This window comes from Ornithorhynchus anatinus, chromosome 18 (assembly GCF_004115215.2).
Source record: "Ornithorhynchus anatinus isolate Pmale09 chromosome 18, mOrnAna1.pri.v4, whole genome shotgun sequence".
Lineage (NCBI taxonomy): Eukaryota > Metazoa > Chordata > Mammalia > Monotremata > Ornithorhynchidae > Ornithorhynchus > Ornithorhynchus anatinus.
Genome location: NC_041745.1, coordinates 9299534 through 9316346, shown reverse-complemented (window position 1 = coordinate 9316346; position 16813 = coordinate 9299534). Strand labels below are relative to the sequence as shown.

Genomic DNA, 16813 nt, shown 5'->3' with positions numbered 1-16813 from the left:
AATTCATTCAAAAGTAAGAACACATCATTAGCCTTGGCAACAGTTAGGTCTTTGCAGCCACACCCACACACATGATTTGGAACTTGTCAGCCTTATCACTGTTAGTCAAGAAGCTGGCACATGTAGCTCTGTCCCTCTGGCTACAAGAAATCTACTTACTGCTTCTTCTCCTCATCTCTCCCTCCATCCATATCACATTCACACTGATAGCCAACAGCTCTCCCCATCTTCAAAGTCTGATTTCACATCTCTTGCAGGAGGCCTTCCCTCCCTTTAATTTCTAATCTCCCCTGATTATATTCCTTAACCCTATCAGCACTCTCATGCCCTCCATAATACTTTCTATAGATATCATATATGCTCAATTGCCTCCTCCTATAACATACTTTAGTGCCTGTCTTTCCCACTAGATTGTAAATTCCTTGAGAACAGGAATCAAGTCTACTAATGCTCTTCCAAATATTTAGTACTGTGCTCTACATCCAGTAGATACTCAACAAATACTATTTATTGGCTATTTGCATACTACCATTTTACCATAGATAAGTAGAGCAACATGGTTTAGTGGATAGAGCCAGGGCCTGGGAGGCAGAAGGACCTGGGTTCTGATCTCTGTTCTGCCACATGTCTGCTTGGGCAAGTCATTTCACTTCTCTGGGCCTCACTGACTTCATCTGTAACATGGGGATTAAGAGTGTGAGCCCCCTGTGGGACAGGGTCTGTGTCCAAGCTGATTAACTTGTATCTACCCCAGCACTCAAAACAGTGCTTGGCACATAGTAAGCACTTAATAAATACCATCATTATTATTAAGTCAGCTAGCTACTGTTGAAGAGGAAATGGATAAAACTTTGGATGGAAGAGTCAGGATGGGGTATCTGGGGATGGAGCCACTTATTATTATTATTAATTTGATGGTACTGGTTAAGCACTCACTAAGCCCTGGGGTACATACAAGATAATTGGGTTGGACAGTCCCTATACCACATGGGGCTCACAGTCTAAGTTTAAGTAGGAGGGAGTAAGATCTAATTCCTATTATTATGAGGGAACTGAGGCAGAGAGAAATTAAAGTGACTTGCCACTTCAATCTTATTTATTGAGCACTTACTGTGTGCAGAGCACTGTACTAAGCACTTGGAAAGTACAATACAGCAATAAAAAGAAGCAATCCCTGCCAACAACGGGTTTAGAGTTCATGGCTAGAGACCTTCCTGGCCCCCATTCAGTAAAGCATGGCATAGTGAATAGACCACAGGCCTGGAGTCAGAAGGTCATGGGTTCTAATCCCTGTTCTGTCATATGTTGGTATTTGTTAAGCGCTTACTATGTGCAGAGCACTGTTCTAAGCGCTGGGGTAGACACAGGGGAATGAGGTTGTCCCACGTGGGGCTCACAGTCTTAATCCCTATTTTACAGATGAGGGAACTGAGGCACAGAGAAGTTAAGTGACTTGCCCACAGTCACACAGCTGACAAGTGGCAGAGCCGGGATTCGAACTCATGAGCCCTGACTCCAAAGCCCGTGCTCTTTCCACTGCGCCACGCTGCTTCTCTAACACACATGTCTGCTGTGTGATCTTGGGCAAGTCACTTCACTTCTCTAGGCCTCAGTTACATCACCTGAAAAAGGGGGATTGAGACTGTGAGCCCCACATGGGACAGAGACTGTGCCCAACTCGATTTGCTTGTAGCCACTTCAGCACTTAGTATAGTGCCTGTCAAATAGTAACTACTTAACAAACACCATCATTATTATTATTTATTGACACTTAAATGCTTGGGAGAGTACAACACAATTGTGTTGTTAGAAATGATTCCAACTCTTTGGGAGCTTTCAAACTAGTTGGGGAGACAGACCTCAAAATAAATTATAGCTACGAGAATGGGCAGAATAGAAGGATATGTACCTAAGGGCCATGGGGTTGGGAGAGGAGAATCAAGTGCTTAAAATGTACAGAATGTAACTTTTGGATGGGAAAGTCCTTTCACGTTGTCAACTACAAATATTAGTGAACACCCACCCATGGAATAGAGATTATTCCTTAAAAGCATGATACCAAAAAATTGACAGAATAGTATCGGCACTGCTAATTACATTTACATTCCTTCTTAAACGGCAGCTTGCTGGACAGGGATTTCTTGAAAAAGGCGGCAGAATGATTGAAATATTCTTTACTGCACATGTCAGTTAACATCAGTATTTCCCCTGGTTTGCCCTTTGCTCATAAACAGACCTTGAGGAGAATTTAAAAGGACTCCCTGTGCAGGTAGGATAATCCCAGAGAAGAAAAGTTTCCATCTTCCCCAGTTCAAGGAAGAAAGCAATTGAGACTAAGGAAAACAGAGCTTATTGTGTATCAAATTTGAGCCTTCTGCAGCTCTGTCAATTAGAATAAGAAGAATATCCCCTTCCAAACTGGCTGAACTAGTCTTACTTTTGAAAATTTCTAGGACATTTTCTAGGACAGCATCCTCAAAAGTGATTTAAAAATCATTTTTAAAGTTCCCAAAGATATAGCCATCTTCAGCACTCAAGTATATAAACTTAAATTAGTTTTGACCACTCTCAAATATTTTTATGTCTGTCTCCCCATATCAGAATTTAAGCTCCTTTGTGGGTAGGGATGTTACCTCTTTAGTTGTACTTTCCAAGTGCTCAGTACAGAACACCACACCCAAGTGGGCACTCAATAAAACTACCACTAATACAAAACAAACCAAAATATGCAGTTAAACTTGCAGGACCCTCGTTGTTGTATTAACAATAAATTTCATTCAGTTTGGCCTTCTCTAGAAAATAATATGCACCTCTCCCTAATCATTTCAATTACAGTACTGAAATTCAGTAATTGTCTAAAGAAAAACAAACAACCTTGTGCTGAAACAACTGGAAACATAGATCTTCCTAAAATGATGGTTTAAATTAAAAAGAAAATGAAATAGTATCCCAATCCTCCACAACATGAAATTATAGCTGCTCTAGAAGATAAGTAAATGTTTGGAATTGAATTCAAAGGCTAAAGCTGAACCCCCTGGAGTATCAGAAACAGAACATAGTGAACTTGCAAAGAAAAGCAAGTCCAGCTTTCCAAAGGAAGCTGCTTTCTCAACTCTTCAGTTGTCTTTTCAAAACAGAAATAATTTACCTCATCTTTATTCTGGGATAATGATGGGTAGCAGTTGGTTTAAAATTATTCTAAGACATAGTGTAATAGAATCAATCAACATGTAGTCTTGTGTCTAAAAACCTTGATCTTCTTGTTTTCACTCTGAAATGGTGGATTTGTAAACTCATTTTTTGGAAGATGAAACAGAACATATCAAACAAGCCTTCTTACTAATTTGCAGAAGGAATTAATTGCAGCTTTTACTATAATGCAAATCAAAACCTGAAATTGTATCTAATTTGTTTAATGAAAAGACACAAACTAAGTGCCTTTATAATTACAGCAAGCCATTCCCTGATTTATCTATTAGGATCATTATTTTAAGATAAACATGCCTGGTTTAAAGCCTTGAGAGTAGGGAAGTCACCACACCTACCACATATGCAAGTGACATGTTGTTCCCAGCCAAAGGAAATTCCCCAGACACCCAATAACAATGCCAAAACGGTTCAGAACTGTGAGCACATTCCTTTCCTTCCTCCTTAATCCTGCTTCCAAGCCCTTTTCCAGTCCCAAGCTTTTACCTGAACTGTACCTCAGTTGGCTCTTCCCCTCCTACCTACCTCACTGATCAATAATAATGGTATTTGTTAGGCACTTACTATGCACCAAGCACTGTTCTAAGCGCTGGGGTGGATACAAGGTAATCAGGTTGTCCCACGTGGGACTCACAACTTTAATCCCCATTTTACAGATGAGGAGAAGAGAGGTTAAGCGGCTTGCCCAAGGTCACACAGCAGACAAGTGGCAGAGCTGAGATTAGAACCCATGTCCTCTGATTCCCAAGCCTGGGCTCTTTCACCCAACTGGCTCACTTGGCTCCTCTGATACCAACTTACTCATTGTACCTTGATCTCATCTGCCTCGCACCTGGCTCCTCACCCACATCCTCCCCCTTCAGACCTGACACCACCACTCTACCCACCTTCAAAGCCCTACTAAAAATCACATCACCTTCAAGAGGTCTCCCTTGATAAGCCCTCATTTCTCTTATCTTCCCTCCCTTTGGCTTCACCTAAGCCCTTGGGTCTCATAACCCTTAAGTATTTGGTAATCATCCCACAGCACCATACCCTCGTGCTCTGCCATTCCCCTACCTGTAATGTATGTTAATGTCTGTCTCCCCTTCTAGACTGTAAGCTTCTTGTTGGCAGGGATCATGTCTACTAACTCTTTTACTTTGTGCTCTCCTTCAGATAGAGGGACTCAGCTTGGTAAGGGAGCCCTCCCAAGGGTGTTTAGTATGGTGTTTTGATAACACTGGACAGCCAACACCTATTTGGCTTATAGCTCCTTACTAGACCTCAGCCTCCACAGGCCAAAGAGATCCCCTTCCTCCTCAGATGAGATTGCTCACAATACTTTGCTACACTTCTATCCCACAAGGTCATTGGAAATTCAGGCAGGGCTGCTCCCCTCAGCAGATATATCCAAACCACAACTCCCCCTTCATATGGTAAAGGTCCCGTCCTGCTCTAAGGGTAACTTGGACTCAATCAATCAATGGCATTTACTGAGGGCTTCCTGTATGCTAAGCACTAAGTGCTTGAGAGAGTATACTACAATAGTGTCTTGACTATTCGCTAAAAGACTTCTTTTCACCTTCAAACAAATTCAGTGGAAAGTTTATACCATTCTTAATCTATTGTTTTTTAATAAATTTATGAATAAGGAAAGACAAAAATGAAATAGGACTGCCAAAGATGTGACTGATAATTTTAGCAGAACACAAATAGGAGTTGGTGGTAATGGCCTGTAGGAGAGACTACTTTTTCTTTTAAATTGGTGGAAAGATGAAACTACTGACCCACTTTGCTATATTTCCTCCTTTTACCCCATAGAGCCTCATTGAAGCTTTCCCACCCCTAATCCCTTGGAAGTTTGTACCACATTGTGCTCCTATGCATTTAAATGTATTCTTAGGTATACATGACTCCATAAGCTCATTTTAAAAGCACCAGGGCTATTACTTCCAGTAGGCAAAAATTGAACTTGTTTTGGTATCCTGGTTAATAGGTGCTTAGAGATATTTAATGAGCACTCATTGTGTGAAGAATCCTATAAGCACCTCTTGGGAGATTACAATATAGTGTAGGCAGACAATTCCTAACCCTAAAACCACATATTTTCATGGCTCATTGGAAAATGTTTTATTTTTTAGGGAGTTTTACTTTTTAATAGAATGAAAGAATGTTTGACAGTCTGTTCTTTCTGTAGTTTTTCACACAGATGAAGTGAACTGCATTGGTTTCATGTGATAAAAGCCAATTCATTTTAGTCCGTAATGTCTCCTCAATCATATTTGACCGTTTACTATGTGCAGAGCACTGTACTGAGCACTAAGCTTGAACTAAGCTCCTGCTTGGGCCTTCTGTATAAGGATCCTAATCTTGTCTGCTAGCATGTGAATTCTCCTTTACTTGTTCCTTATATGCTGATATACCTGGAATAAGCAGGGCAGAAACCTTACTTTTTTTTTTAATCTCTTCAAGTGGGTTTCTTAGCTTCCTATCTCTTTTGATGAAAAGCTGACAGTTATCCTTATGGTCCCAAGAGCTTCTAGAGGGAGCAGGTGGTGTTGGAGACACTTCAATCACTTTTATTGAGCACTTACTATGTGCAGAGCACTTTACTAAGAAGTTGGAAGAGTACAATATAACAGAGTTGGTAAACACATTTCCTGCCCATAGCGACCTTGCAGTCAATCAGCCAGACATGCTTCACTTCTGGGTTTGAGAAGGGACTGACTTATTTAGCTGCCCACCACAAAGCTTATCTGTATTTATTGACAGATTCTTCTAGGAGTGGTGGCTGAAATAGCCATGGTGGAAGCCACAGTCCTGGCTCCATTGTGCACACAAAAAGGCTGTCATATTTGTATCCCTCTGTCTAGGGCAACTCCTGCAAATGTTTGGCAACAGAAATTTAATAATAATGTTATCTGATAAGCACTATGTACTAAGCACTGGAGTACATGCAATACAAATCGGGCACAGTCTCTGCAGTCTGCCTTCACATGGGGTTCACAATCTGAAGGGGAAACGGACATTTTTAACTCCCATTTTTAAGATGACTAAGGCCCAGAGCAACTAGATGACTTGCACAGGTGTCACAGTAGACAAATTCAGCGCTTGAGTAAGAACCCAGGTGTCCTGAATCCCAGCCCTGCACTCTTTCCACACAGCTTCTAAGTTTGATACATCCAGCGCCAGTTCTGGTCCATTATGGATGCATCTACTAAAGAATCCTCTCCCAGAATACCCTCACTCATGCAGACGTTTTGGCCAACAGCAGGAATTCAAGTCCTTACTCTACGAAAAGAGAATTGTAGACTTTTTTATTTTAAAGTTACCTTTAAAGATCCCCTCAATCAATATTTGAGGAATTTACCCTATTACCTCCCTTAAATCACACATCTTTCTATTATCCTAAAATTGACATCTGAAAGGGTTGGGTTTTTTTAAAACCTGTGTTTTGACATTCATCTTCAGTGCCCTAGGAACATTGGAACAAAATTTTTTAATGTGAAATATAGTTCAAAAAATAAATGGAGTAAATTTTCATAGCAAAAAGACTTCAACGTTTTTCTGTTCAGGACCTTGTTTTTCCTACTAAAAAAATAATTTTGGACCACAAACTGAACACAAATGATCTTTGCTTATCAATAACCTTTAATGCAGTTTTGGGATTTTTTTTCCCCTGATATTCTAACAAAGATTTTTTTTTGTCATCCTCTTTTGAAGAGGGTGTAATAAGTAGTCAGCATAATGAGAAAGGATTGGAGCTGAATCAGCAACTCACTAAATTGTTCCTTTTCATATTATCAGCACAAAATGGCCCATAGTCTCCACATTCAAGAGTTTCATAAGGTCTTCAGGTCAGCTATTATGTAAATCCAAGTTACAACATTCCAGAAGTTTTCAAAAAAAAAAAAGTCATGGAAAAGTTAGGGAATAATGTCGGGCAAATGACTATAACTGTATGGCCACAGTGGGCAAGAAACATGCCATATTCTGTTGTACTTTCTCTAGTGAAGTGTGTTCCAAAAATACCATTTGTAGCAACAGGAAAAGCAAAAGAACAGAATGAGGCTTTAGAATCTACTACAGTACCTTACTGCCCTTAGTGATCATATGAAAGGAATAAATTAATAGTAACCTGTGTGTGTGTACATATGTCCTTTATGTTCAAATAACTACCAAATCGACAGGGAAATTTCCCTATTTGTGCATGTGTGGCTTAATACCAACAGGGGTATTTGTTGAAAGTCTACTATGTGCAGAACACTGCGCTACAATCTGTTATTGTGTCGCCCTTTATGCTTGCAGTGCCTGGCTCTGTTTTCTCTTTTGCCTCCTCTCAATCCTACGAAGTTTATAATCCAAAAGAGCTAAAAGTGACAACAGCATGTAGATACCACTGCAAAATCTGCACAGCAGGTAATATACAGGCTTCATGTTTTCAGCATGTGCTTGGCCTGTGGATTAATTATTGTTGGGCATTTTTTACATCTGTATGCTAATTTGCCTGAACATACAGTAGAGATGTATAAACACTTCAAAAGATTTAAAATATCTATATGTATTGCCGTGTCAAAAATAAGCACCTTTGAATTTTTAAAGAACAGAGAAACTAAAGCAATAGATTGTTTGGGATTAAATGTCTGGACTGAATAAAAAGATTGAATTCCCATCATCCTTGGCAAACTCAGTGTCTGACTCCTTACCCTGAAGAAAAATTTGGCTTAGGGAAAATAAAAAACCACAACCAAAACAACATGGAGCACCTCAGTGGAATAGGAACTTTAGTCCAATTTTTGGAATCATCTGAACTTTATGATCCTTTTAAGAATGTTAGGGAAATTTTTATTAACCACCCTAGAAGGAACCCTTGTCCAGAACAAAGTCCAAATTAAGACATTGTTATTTTTCTATAATCCTCTAAACTGTAAATTTGATGTAGGCAGGGAACTTGTCTACCAACTCTTTTGGATTGCATTCTCTCAAGTACAGTGCTCTGCACATAGTAAGCATTTAATAAATACCATTGATTGATAACCCATTATAACTCCCAGTTATAGCTTGACTACAGAGATTCTGTACCCGCCTCATCTGCATTAGGCATCGACAGTTACGTAGTGCAGTATAGGATGAGCCTTCATTATTACTACATTGCAAATATAGTTTTCAAAATGGATTATCTAGGGTAGTCCTACCAATTCAGTAACCTCAATGTGGTGGAAGAACAGACTGGGAGGAATGATCCCCAAGAATCTGATACAATGGCAAATCTTCCATTCACTGACAAAGTTGAAACTGTCTCTTTCAAATGCCTTGCTGGTTTAGTTGACCCACTGAACTGCTAATGGGTTAAACAAAAATAGCGAATCTAGTATATAATCAATTACATTAGCCCAGCTACATTTCCAATGAATGAGCCCCGGTACAGTCCACCTACATAATCCCTCCCTCAATTCATCAGACTTCCCGGTACCAGGAGAAAGAAGATAGCTTTATTGCCTGGAGTTTTACCCGTGTGTGGTCAATGTATAAATTATAGACATAATGCTTGGATTCCAAGATATTTTCCATATCATGACTGCCACCACCAAATATCAGACATTGTAAATAAAACACGCTGGAGGTTTACTGGGCTACTTTCTCACCACATTGGTGTCCTGGTACTTGTATTCCTCTAGACTGTAAGTTTCTTGTGGGCAGAGATTGGGTCTACCGACTATTATATCATACTCTCCCAAGTGTTTAGTTCAGTGCTCTGCACCCAGTAATTACTTAATAACTACCATTGATTGAAATCTGTTTCACACAGACGCAGATTTATCTACACAGACCAAACATGTATTGCTTCTAAGCAACAAGGTAAAGAGATCTATCAATTTCCTATAACAGTTCAGTGTGAAAGATTTAGTTATGAATTAACCGTATGAACCTTACTTCAGTAATCTCATAGGGATGTTTTGTTAATTTTTTTAAAAAAATCAGAAGAGAGCCCTACAAGTTTAATAATTAATATGATCTAGAGAAATAGTTCAGGGTCTAAGATCAAAGGTAGAAGGACTATCAGTCATTGGATAAAAAAAGGGATATATTACCCAGTTCTAGATTTTAGAGGTTGGTGTTTAAAACCTTGCAATTCTAACATTTTTTTCCATTCAGTTGTGGCGGGGGGTCAGAGAGGTCTGCATTTTAAACTCTTGCCTGTTGCTGCTTTGCTGGAACATTGAGAAAAATCATTTTACTTCTATGGTGTCGTCACCTGAACAACAAAATGAGTAACTAATGCTCCCTCAAGGGCACTGAGCTTAAGCAAAACAACTATAAAGCATCTTCCCAGCAAAATGATTTTCAAGAAGCCTAATGCTGTTTCTTTGGAAGGGAGAAGCAGCTCAGAGCCAGCACAACTAGTTCCTACCAGTCTCCCTCGAATATCCCATGATTTAATGGAAGCCAAATAGGGCAAGGTGAAGATCTGGGTTATTTCTTTGGACAGAGTTAGCAAGAGGGGGCAGATTTAATAGATGTGAGTTTTGTGGGGGAAAGATTTTAGTTTGGCTTCTATTACTGACGTGTATTTATTCCCACCATGAGACCAAGGCAATTGGGCAATACAGACAGATGCCATTTGTTAAGATATGCAGAAGTACCTAATATATCAGAGACACTACAAAAATACCAACTTAGTCTTTCAAAAGGGGTTTTATGGAATGGTGCTCAGGGAATACTCTGACAGCCAATGGAGCTAAAACAGAACTTGTACATGCTTTCACTGGAGGCAGCTTGGTCTGGAGGAAAGAACAAAGGGCTGGGAGTCTGGGAGCTTGGGTTCTAATCCTGATTCCATCACTTACCCGCTTGTGACTTTGGGCAAGTCCCTTAAACGCCCTATGCCCCAGTTTCGTCATTTGTAAAATGGGGATAAGACAACTGCTTACCCTCCTACTTACACTAAAGAGCCTCATGTGTAACAGGGACTGTATCTGTTCTGATGATCTTGTATCTATCCCAGGGTTTAGCAGAGTGCTTGACACATAGTAAGCACTTAATCATTACATACAAATCTATACTTTACTTATACTAATGTCTGTTTTCCCCTGTAAGCCTTAAACCCCTTGTGGCTACAAGCTGTTACACTGTATTCTCCCATGTACTTAATACCATCTTCTACAAGTAGCAAGTGGTCAATAAATAAATTAATAGCCATTTGACTTTGTAAAAATCAACTCACATGCCTTACAGATTCAGTTGGTTACTTGGTTACCATGAGTAGTTAAACCATCTCCTGCACCAGACATCTTGCTGGCTCCTTGGGCCAATCCTTCCTCAGAAGGCAGATTAAGATGGCTTAAATATCCAGAGCTTTTTCTATTGCCATCTCAGGGACTGGATAAAATATTAGGCCTGGAATCACCGATTAAGAAGCTGCCATATCCTATCCCTAAAGCACTTGAAGGAGTAGCACAGGGTTTAGTGTGCAAGGGATGAGTTTCCGTCCATTTCTGGTCCTGCAGCTGCCGAATATCCTTACTCGACATTATGGGGATGTCCTCCCAAATTTTCTTTCTATCAGCTCTTTATTGGGCACTCCATTAAATCAACTGTATTTAAAAGCATCACTGTTTTCCCTTCTTAATAATGGCAGAATTTAGTGTTTACTCTGTGCCACATCCTAAAATCGGTACTTGAGTAGATACAAAGATAATCAGATTAGACACAGACCCTCTCCCACAGTCTAAAATGGAGGAGGCACAGGTGTTTCACCCCAGTGTTTCAGATTCATTCATATTTGAGCCCTTACTGTGTGCAGAGCACTGTACTAAGCGCTTGGAATGTACAATATGGCAACAGGTAGAGACAATCCCTGCCCAACAACAGGCTCACAGTCTAAAACGGGGAAACAGACAGCAAAACATAGATAAGGAAACAATAATAATAGTGGTATTTGTTAAGAGCTTACTATGTGCCAGGTACTGTATTAAGCACTGGGGTGGACAAGCAAATTGGGTTGGACACAGTATCTGTCCCATATGGGGCTCACAATCTTAATCCCCATTTTACAGATGAGGTAACAGGCACAGAGAAGTGAAGTGGCCATACAGAAGACAAGTGGTGGAGCTGGGAAACAGAGAAGTTGACTTGCCCAAGATCACATACTGTAAACCCCAGGAGGGACAGGCATATCTAATTCCCATAAGTGTATTCTTTGCCAGCACCTAGCACCATGTTCGCACATAGTTAAGTACTTAATATTACTAAATCAGGTCCACAGGGGCATCAAGACTAGAACCCAGGTTTGCTGACACCCCGTTCCTATGCAAAGCTGCCTTCTTGGGACTAAACCTCTGCTTACTAAATGGTTCTGCATGTTGCAACCCCGCTCATGGAGTTTTTGCTCCTCACTCCCCAAGTTAAGCCCCCCTCAACAGGTAGATCAAATATGGGCCCGGGAGTCAGAAGGACCTGGGTTCTAACCTAGCTCCTCCACCTGTCTGCTGTGACAGTGGGCAGGTCACTTCACTTCCCTCCACCTCAGTTACATCCTGTGCAAAATGGGGATGAAGACTGTGAGCCCCAGGTGGGACATGGACTGAATCCAACCAGATTAGCTTGTATCTACCTCAGCATTTAGTACAGTGCCTGGTACATGGTAAGCGCTTAATAGAATTTTTTTTTAATCTGTTTTTGTAGGAGAATGGCCAGGCTAAGGGGCATCTTCTGGCTGCGTGTCCTGGTTGACCATACCCACAGGAAAGCCTACCTGCTAGGCCTCCAGGAAAAGCCTGATGAAGGGAGCTGGTCCCCAGGGATTCCCACCTTTCCTTATCCTGGGGTTTCTGCCCACCTTCAGCCGGCTTTGCCCAGCAGGGCCCGATGGAGAATGATGCCCAGTCCTACAGCATCTTTGTGGGGGTGGGGAGACCCCCTAAAAAAGGCCTGCACCGCCGGTGAGGAGGGGCCTGTGTCCTTCTGCAGGCCAGAGGGGGCTGGGAGAGTTGCAGAGGGGACAAGGTCTCCTCCAGCTTCTGGAAAGAGGCAGTGCTGGAGTCCAGGGAGCACCCCCACTCCCTCCCCCACCAACCCCCTGTCCCTAGCAGGGGAAGAAAACGGATCTGGCCCCCCCACCCCCAGGACCGGCCGGAGGGGGAAGAGGGAGGGGGAAGAAAAGCCATCCAGGTGGTCCCACCCTGACCCGTCCTGGGGTCAGCTCGGAAGACCCCCGTTGGGGGGTGTTGGGGCGGGCGCAAAGGGAAGGGGCAGGGAACTAGGTCGGATGACCCCCGGTGGGTCAGAGGGCGAGGTCAGGCGACCCCCTGGAGGGGCAGGGGGGCGGTGGGCGAGCTCGGACGACCCCCGGGGTGGGCACTAACCTGAGATGCCTCCCCCGACCACGACCACGTCTCTTTTGCTGCTCATGGTGTCTTTCTCTGGGCAAAGGATTAGGCTGGGAGCTCCGCCCCGCCACCAGCCCCCTTCCTCTCCCCTCCAGGAATCACCTCGACACAAACAAGGGAGGTTATTATTGGGAACGGAGGGGGGAGGGACCATTTCAATGCCATTTCTGCCTGGGAGACCCCGCCCCCAGGCTCTGAGCAGGGAAGGTGTCTACCCCCTCTGTTAAAGGGCCCTCTGCCAAGCGCTTACTACAGTGCTCTCCACAAGGTAAACACTCAGATACGATCGTTTGAAGGTGGGTGCGGATTTGATAGGTAAACTTGAAACGTGTGTGGAAGAAAAGCAGTTTCTTCCTTTCCTTATCTCCCTGAAAAATGGGTGTTTTGTGAAGGGGGCAATTTCTGGAAGTGTCCACTTTGCTTCTGTGCTCTCCCTCCAATCTTTTCAGATCGTTCAAGCTTTGATCCAAACAGGAGGAGAGCATAAAAATCTGAAGCATGTTGGGCCGTGAACTCCCACCTATTCAGCTGTCTCCCCCACTGGGCACCCAAACTTTTTGTTGGGGTCAGGCAATCTTATTTATTGAATCGTATTTGAGCACTTACTGTGTACAATAATAATAATAATAATGTTGGTATTTAAGCACTTATGTGCAAAGCACTATTCTAAGCGCTGGGGGAGATACAGGGTAATCAGGTTGTCTCACGTGAGGCACACAGTCTGAATCCCCATTTTACAGATGAGGTAACAGGCATTAGGGTTAAAGGAGATTGTGCATATATCTATGATTCTGTTTATCTTGATGGTATTGATGCCTGACTGCTTGTTTTGTTGTCTGTCTCCCCCTTTTAGACTGTGAGCACGTTGTTGGGTAGGGATTGTCTCTGTTGCAGAATCGTACATTCCAAGCACTTAATATGGGCTTGGGAGTCAGAGGTCATGGGTTCGAATGCCCACTCTGCCACTTGTCAGCTGTGTGACTGTGGACAAGTCACTTAACTTCTCTGTGCCTCAGTTACCTCATCTGGAAAATGGGGATTAAGGCCCCAAGGCTTAGAACAGTGCTTGGCACATAGTAAGCACTTAAGAAACATCATTAGTATTACTCTCTCAAATGCTTACTTCAGTGTTCTGCATACAGTAAGCACTCAAATACCATTGATTGAGGGGGGCTAGGAGTCTACTAGTTGCACTTCAGTGCCATCCCCTTTAATTCTGGTTTTACACTTTAGAGGTGCTTAGTGTGATCTCCCTCCCATCTGCCCAAGGGAAAGGAAGAGTCGAGACCACCCCAGAATAGACAAGGTTCTTATTCCATGAGTATGAAATCATGGTATTGGCCCCAGGTGTTTAGGATGGATTCCCAAAGCCTCACACCTCAGATATCTATCAAGACCTGCATGAAATTATTTCTAACAAGACCCCAAGTTGGGGATTTCCAAAAGTGGTATTTAAGCACTTACACTGTGCCAAGCACTGTAAAAAAACAAACAAAATGGGATAGATAAGAGAAGCAGTATGACCTTGGAGTCAGAGGACCTGGATTCTAATCCTGAATGCCTCACACCTGCTGTGTGACTTTGGTCATGCACTTCATTTCTCAGTGTCCAGTTATCTATAAAATGAGGATTAAATCCTCCTCCCTCCTAGATCATGTGTCTTAACCTGCAATTTAGTAAGGGCTTAATTCGTATCACAATTATTAAGCTTCTTGTGGGGCAGGGAACAGGTCTACCAATTCTTATATTGTACTCTCCCAAACACTTAGTGCTTTGCACACAGTAGGTACTGTACTAAGCACTGGAGTGAATACAAGCAAATTGGGTTGAACGCAGTCCCTGTCCCATGTAGGGCTCACAGTCTCAATCCCCATTTAACAAATGAGGTAACTGAGGCACACAAATGAAGTGATTTGCCCAAGGCCACCCAGCAGACAAGAATTATAACTAGGGTCCTTCTGACTCCCAGGGCTGTGCTCTATGACACTGGTCAAATAAGAGGCAACTCATTTTGATATCCCTGATTGTGTGGGTCACCATATTTAGGATCACAGAACCGCTCAACTTTATGGGGAAAGGGCTAGAAAAGGCATCCCCTAAAAATCATTTAGAACAGACTGTCAAACTTTTATCTGGCACTGCAAAAACAAATACGAAAGTTAATAACAGTTGCATTATGAAACCATCAGGGTACAACAGAACATGGAAAACAGCAGTCATTCTACAAAGAGAATAATTCTTATTGAATGTAAACTAGGCAGATGAAGTATTATAGCAGTAGCAAGCAAATCAAAATGTTCTGATGAGGATGAGTTCTCAGCAGTGGGAACTGAATAAGCTTTCTTCTAGGGAAGGCTTTTCTTCTGTAAATAGAGCTCATAGCATAGAAAATTGTCTCAAACTTTCCAACTCTGCCCAGAGGCAGAAGTGAACACCCCTTTGGCAAGTCTCAACTCCTCTGTGCCTCATTTACCTCATCAGTAAAATGGAGATTAAGACAGGGAGCCCCATGTGGGACAAGGACTGTGCCCAAATGATTAACTTGTATTTACCTCAGTGCTCAGTATATTGCCCTGGCACATACAGCATTTAAATAACATAGAAAAAAACTCAAAACACCTTAGTGACCTTAAACTCATTGTGGGCAGTAAAGGTGTCTATTATATTGTTGTGTTGTATTTTCCCATATGCTTAGTGCAGTGCCCTGCAAACAGTAAGCACTCAATAGTGTTGACTGATGATTTAACACAGAAAAACTGTGTCCATCAGGGTATATGCCACAGCCCCTTACAAAGACCTCAACACTGATCCATTACAGCAGTGGTGATCAAGTTGATTCTGATTCATTAGCTGTCCAGCTCCAGAAATGTGTTTCTTGCTTGTTATACTGTCTCAAATGCTAGTGAAATGAAAGCAGTGTGGCCTCATGAACGGACAGGAATGGGATTCGGGAGATTATTATACTTTCTAAGCATTTAGTATGGAACTCAGAGTAAGCACTGGGTAAATATTTGTTAAGCACTTACTATGTGCCAGGAACTGTACTAAACACTTAGGTGGATACAAGCAAATCAGATTAGACAGTCCCTGTCCCAGATGGGGCTCACAGTCTTAATTCCCATTTTACAGATGAGGTAACTGAGGCCCAGAAAAGTGAAGTGACTTGCCCAAGGTCACACAGCAGACAATTGGCAGCGCTGAGATTAGAACAAAGGGCCAGGCTCTTTCCTCTGATACCCTGCCTTTTAATAATACAAATAATAAGGGTCTACTGTGTGTCAAGAACTGATGCATATAAAAGAATCAAATTGGGTGCAGTGCCTGTTTTACAGGGGGTTCACAGTCTAAGGGGGAGGGGGAACAGGTATTTAATCCTCATTTTACAGATGATCAGAGGATTAGTGATTTGCTCAAGATCAAACAGTAGGCATCAATCATTTATTAAGTGCTTGCAGAGTGCAAAACACTGTACTAAGCGCTGGGGAAATACAATACAACAATAAACAGTGACAGTCCCTGCCCACAACAAGCTTACAGTCTAGAGGAAATGGTGGAGCTCGGATTAGGACCCAGGTCTCCTGCCTCCAGTCTCATGATCTTCAATTGTATTTATTGAGCACTTACTGTGTGAAGAGCACTGTACTAAGCACTTGGAAGGTACAATTCGGCAACAGAGACAATCCCTACCCAACAAAGGGCTCACAGTCTAGAAGGGGGAGACAGACAACAAGATAAGTAGACAGGCATCGATAGCATCAAAATAGAATTATAGATATATACACAATAAAATAGAATATGTACAAATATACACAAGTGCTGTGGGGCAGGGTAGGGGATTTTTCCTTCTATCATCCATTTTCCCTAGCTTTAAAGCCTGCTCCAAACCATTATGCTTTCTCAAGCCATCATTAAAGTTCAACTTCCTTTGAACCCCAAACCAGTTGTTTCCATAATGTGTTCCAATGTAAATCAGTTTGAATTGATTGGAAATGTCCCTAGCTTAAACCCAAATAGCTTCTGTCTCAACTCAACACAAAGTAGAACTGGAAAAAAAAATTCAATTTGACTCCTTGCTAGTCATTAGAGTGGCTTAGTGGAGTGAGCACGTGTTTGGGAGTCAGAGGACATGGGTTCTAACCATTCATTCATTGAGTGCTTACTGTGTGCAGAACACTCTACTAAGCATTTGGAAAGTACAATTCAGCAACAAATACAGGCAAGACCTACCCAACAAC

General features: G+C 42.1%; 1 protein-coding gene across 1 annotated transcript in view; it reads right to left on the bottom strand.

Moving 5' to 3' along the window:
- Positions 1 to 12693, bottom strand: part of LOC100081953 (amine oxidase [flavin-containing] B) — a 45627-nt gene extending 32934 nt beyond the window's left edge. The window contains exon 1 of the mRNA XM_007667235.4: positions 12555 to 12693. Coding sequence (XP_007665425.3) covers positions 12555 to 12600 — 46 coding nt within the window. The 5' untranslated portion in view covers positions 12601 to 12693. The remainder of the gene's footprint in view (positions 1 to 12554) is intronic.
- Between the last annotated feature and the right edge of the window lie 4120 nt (positions 12694 to 16813).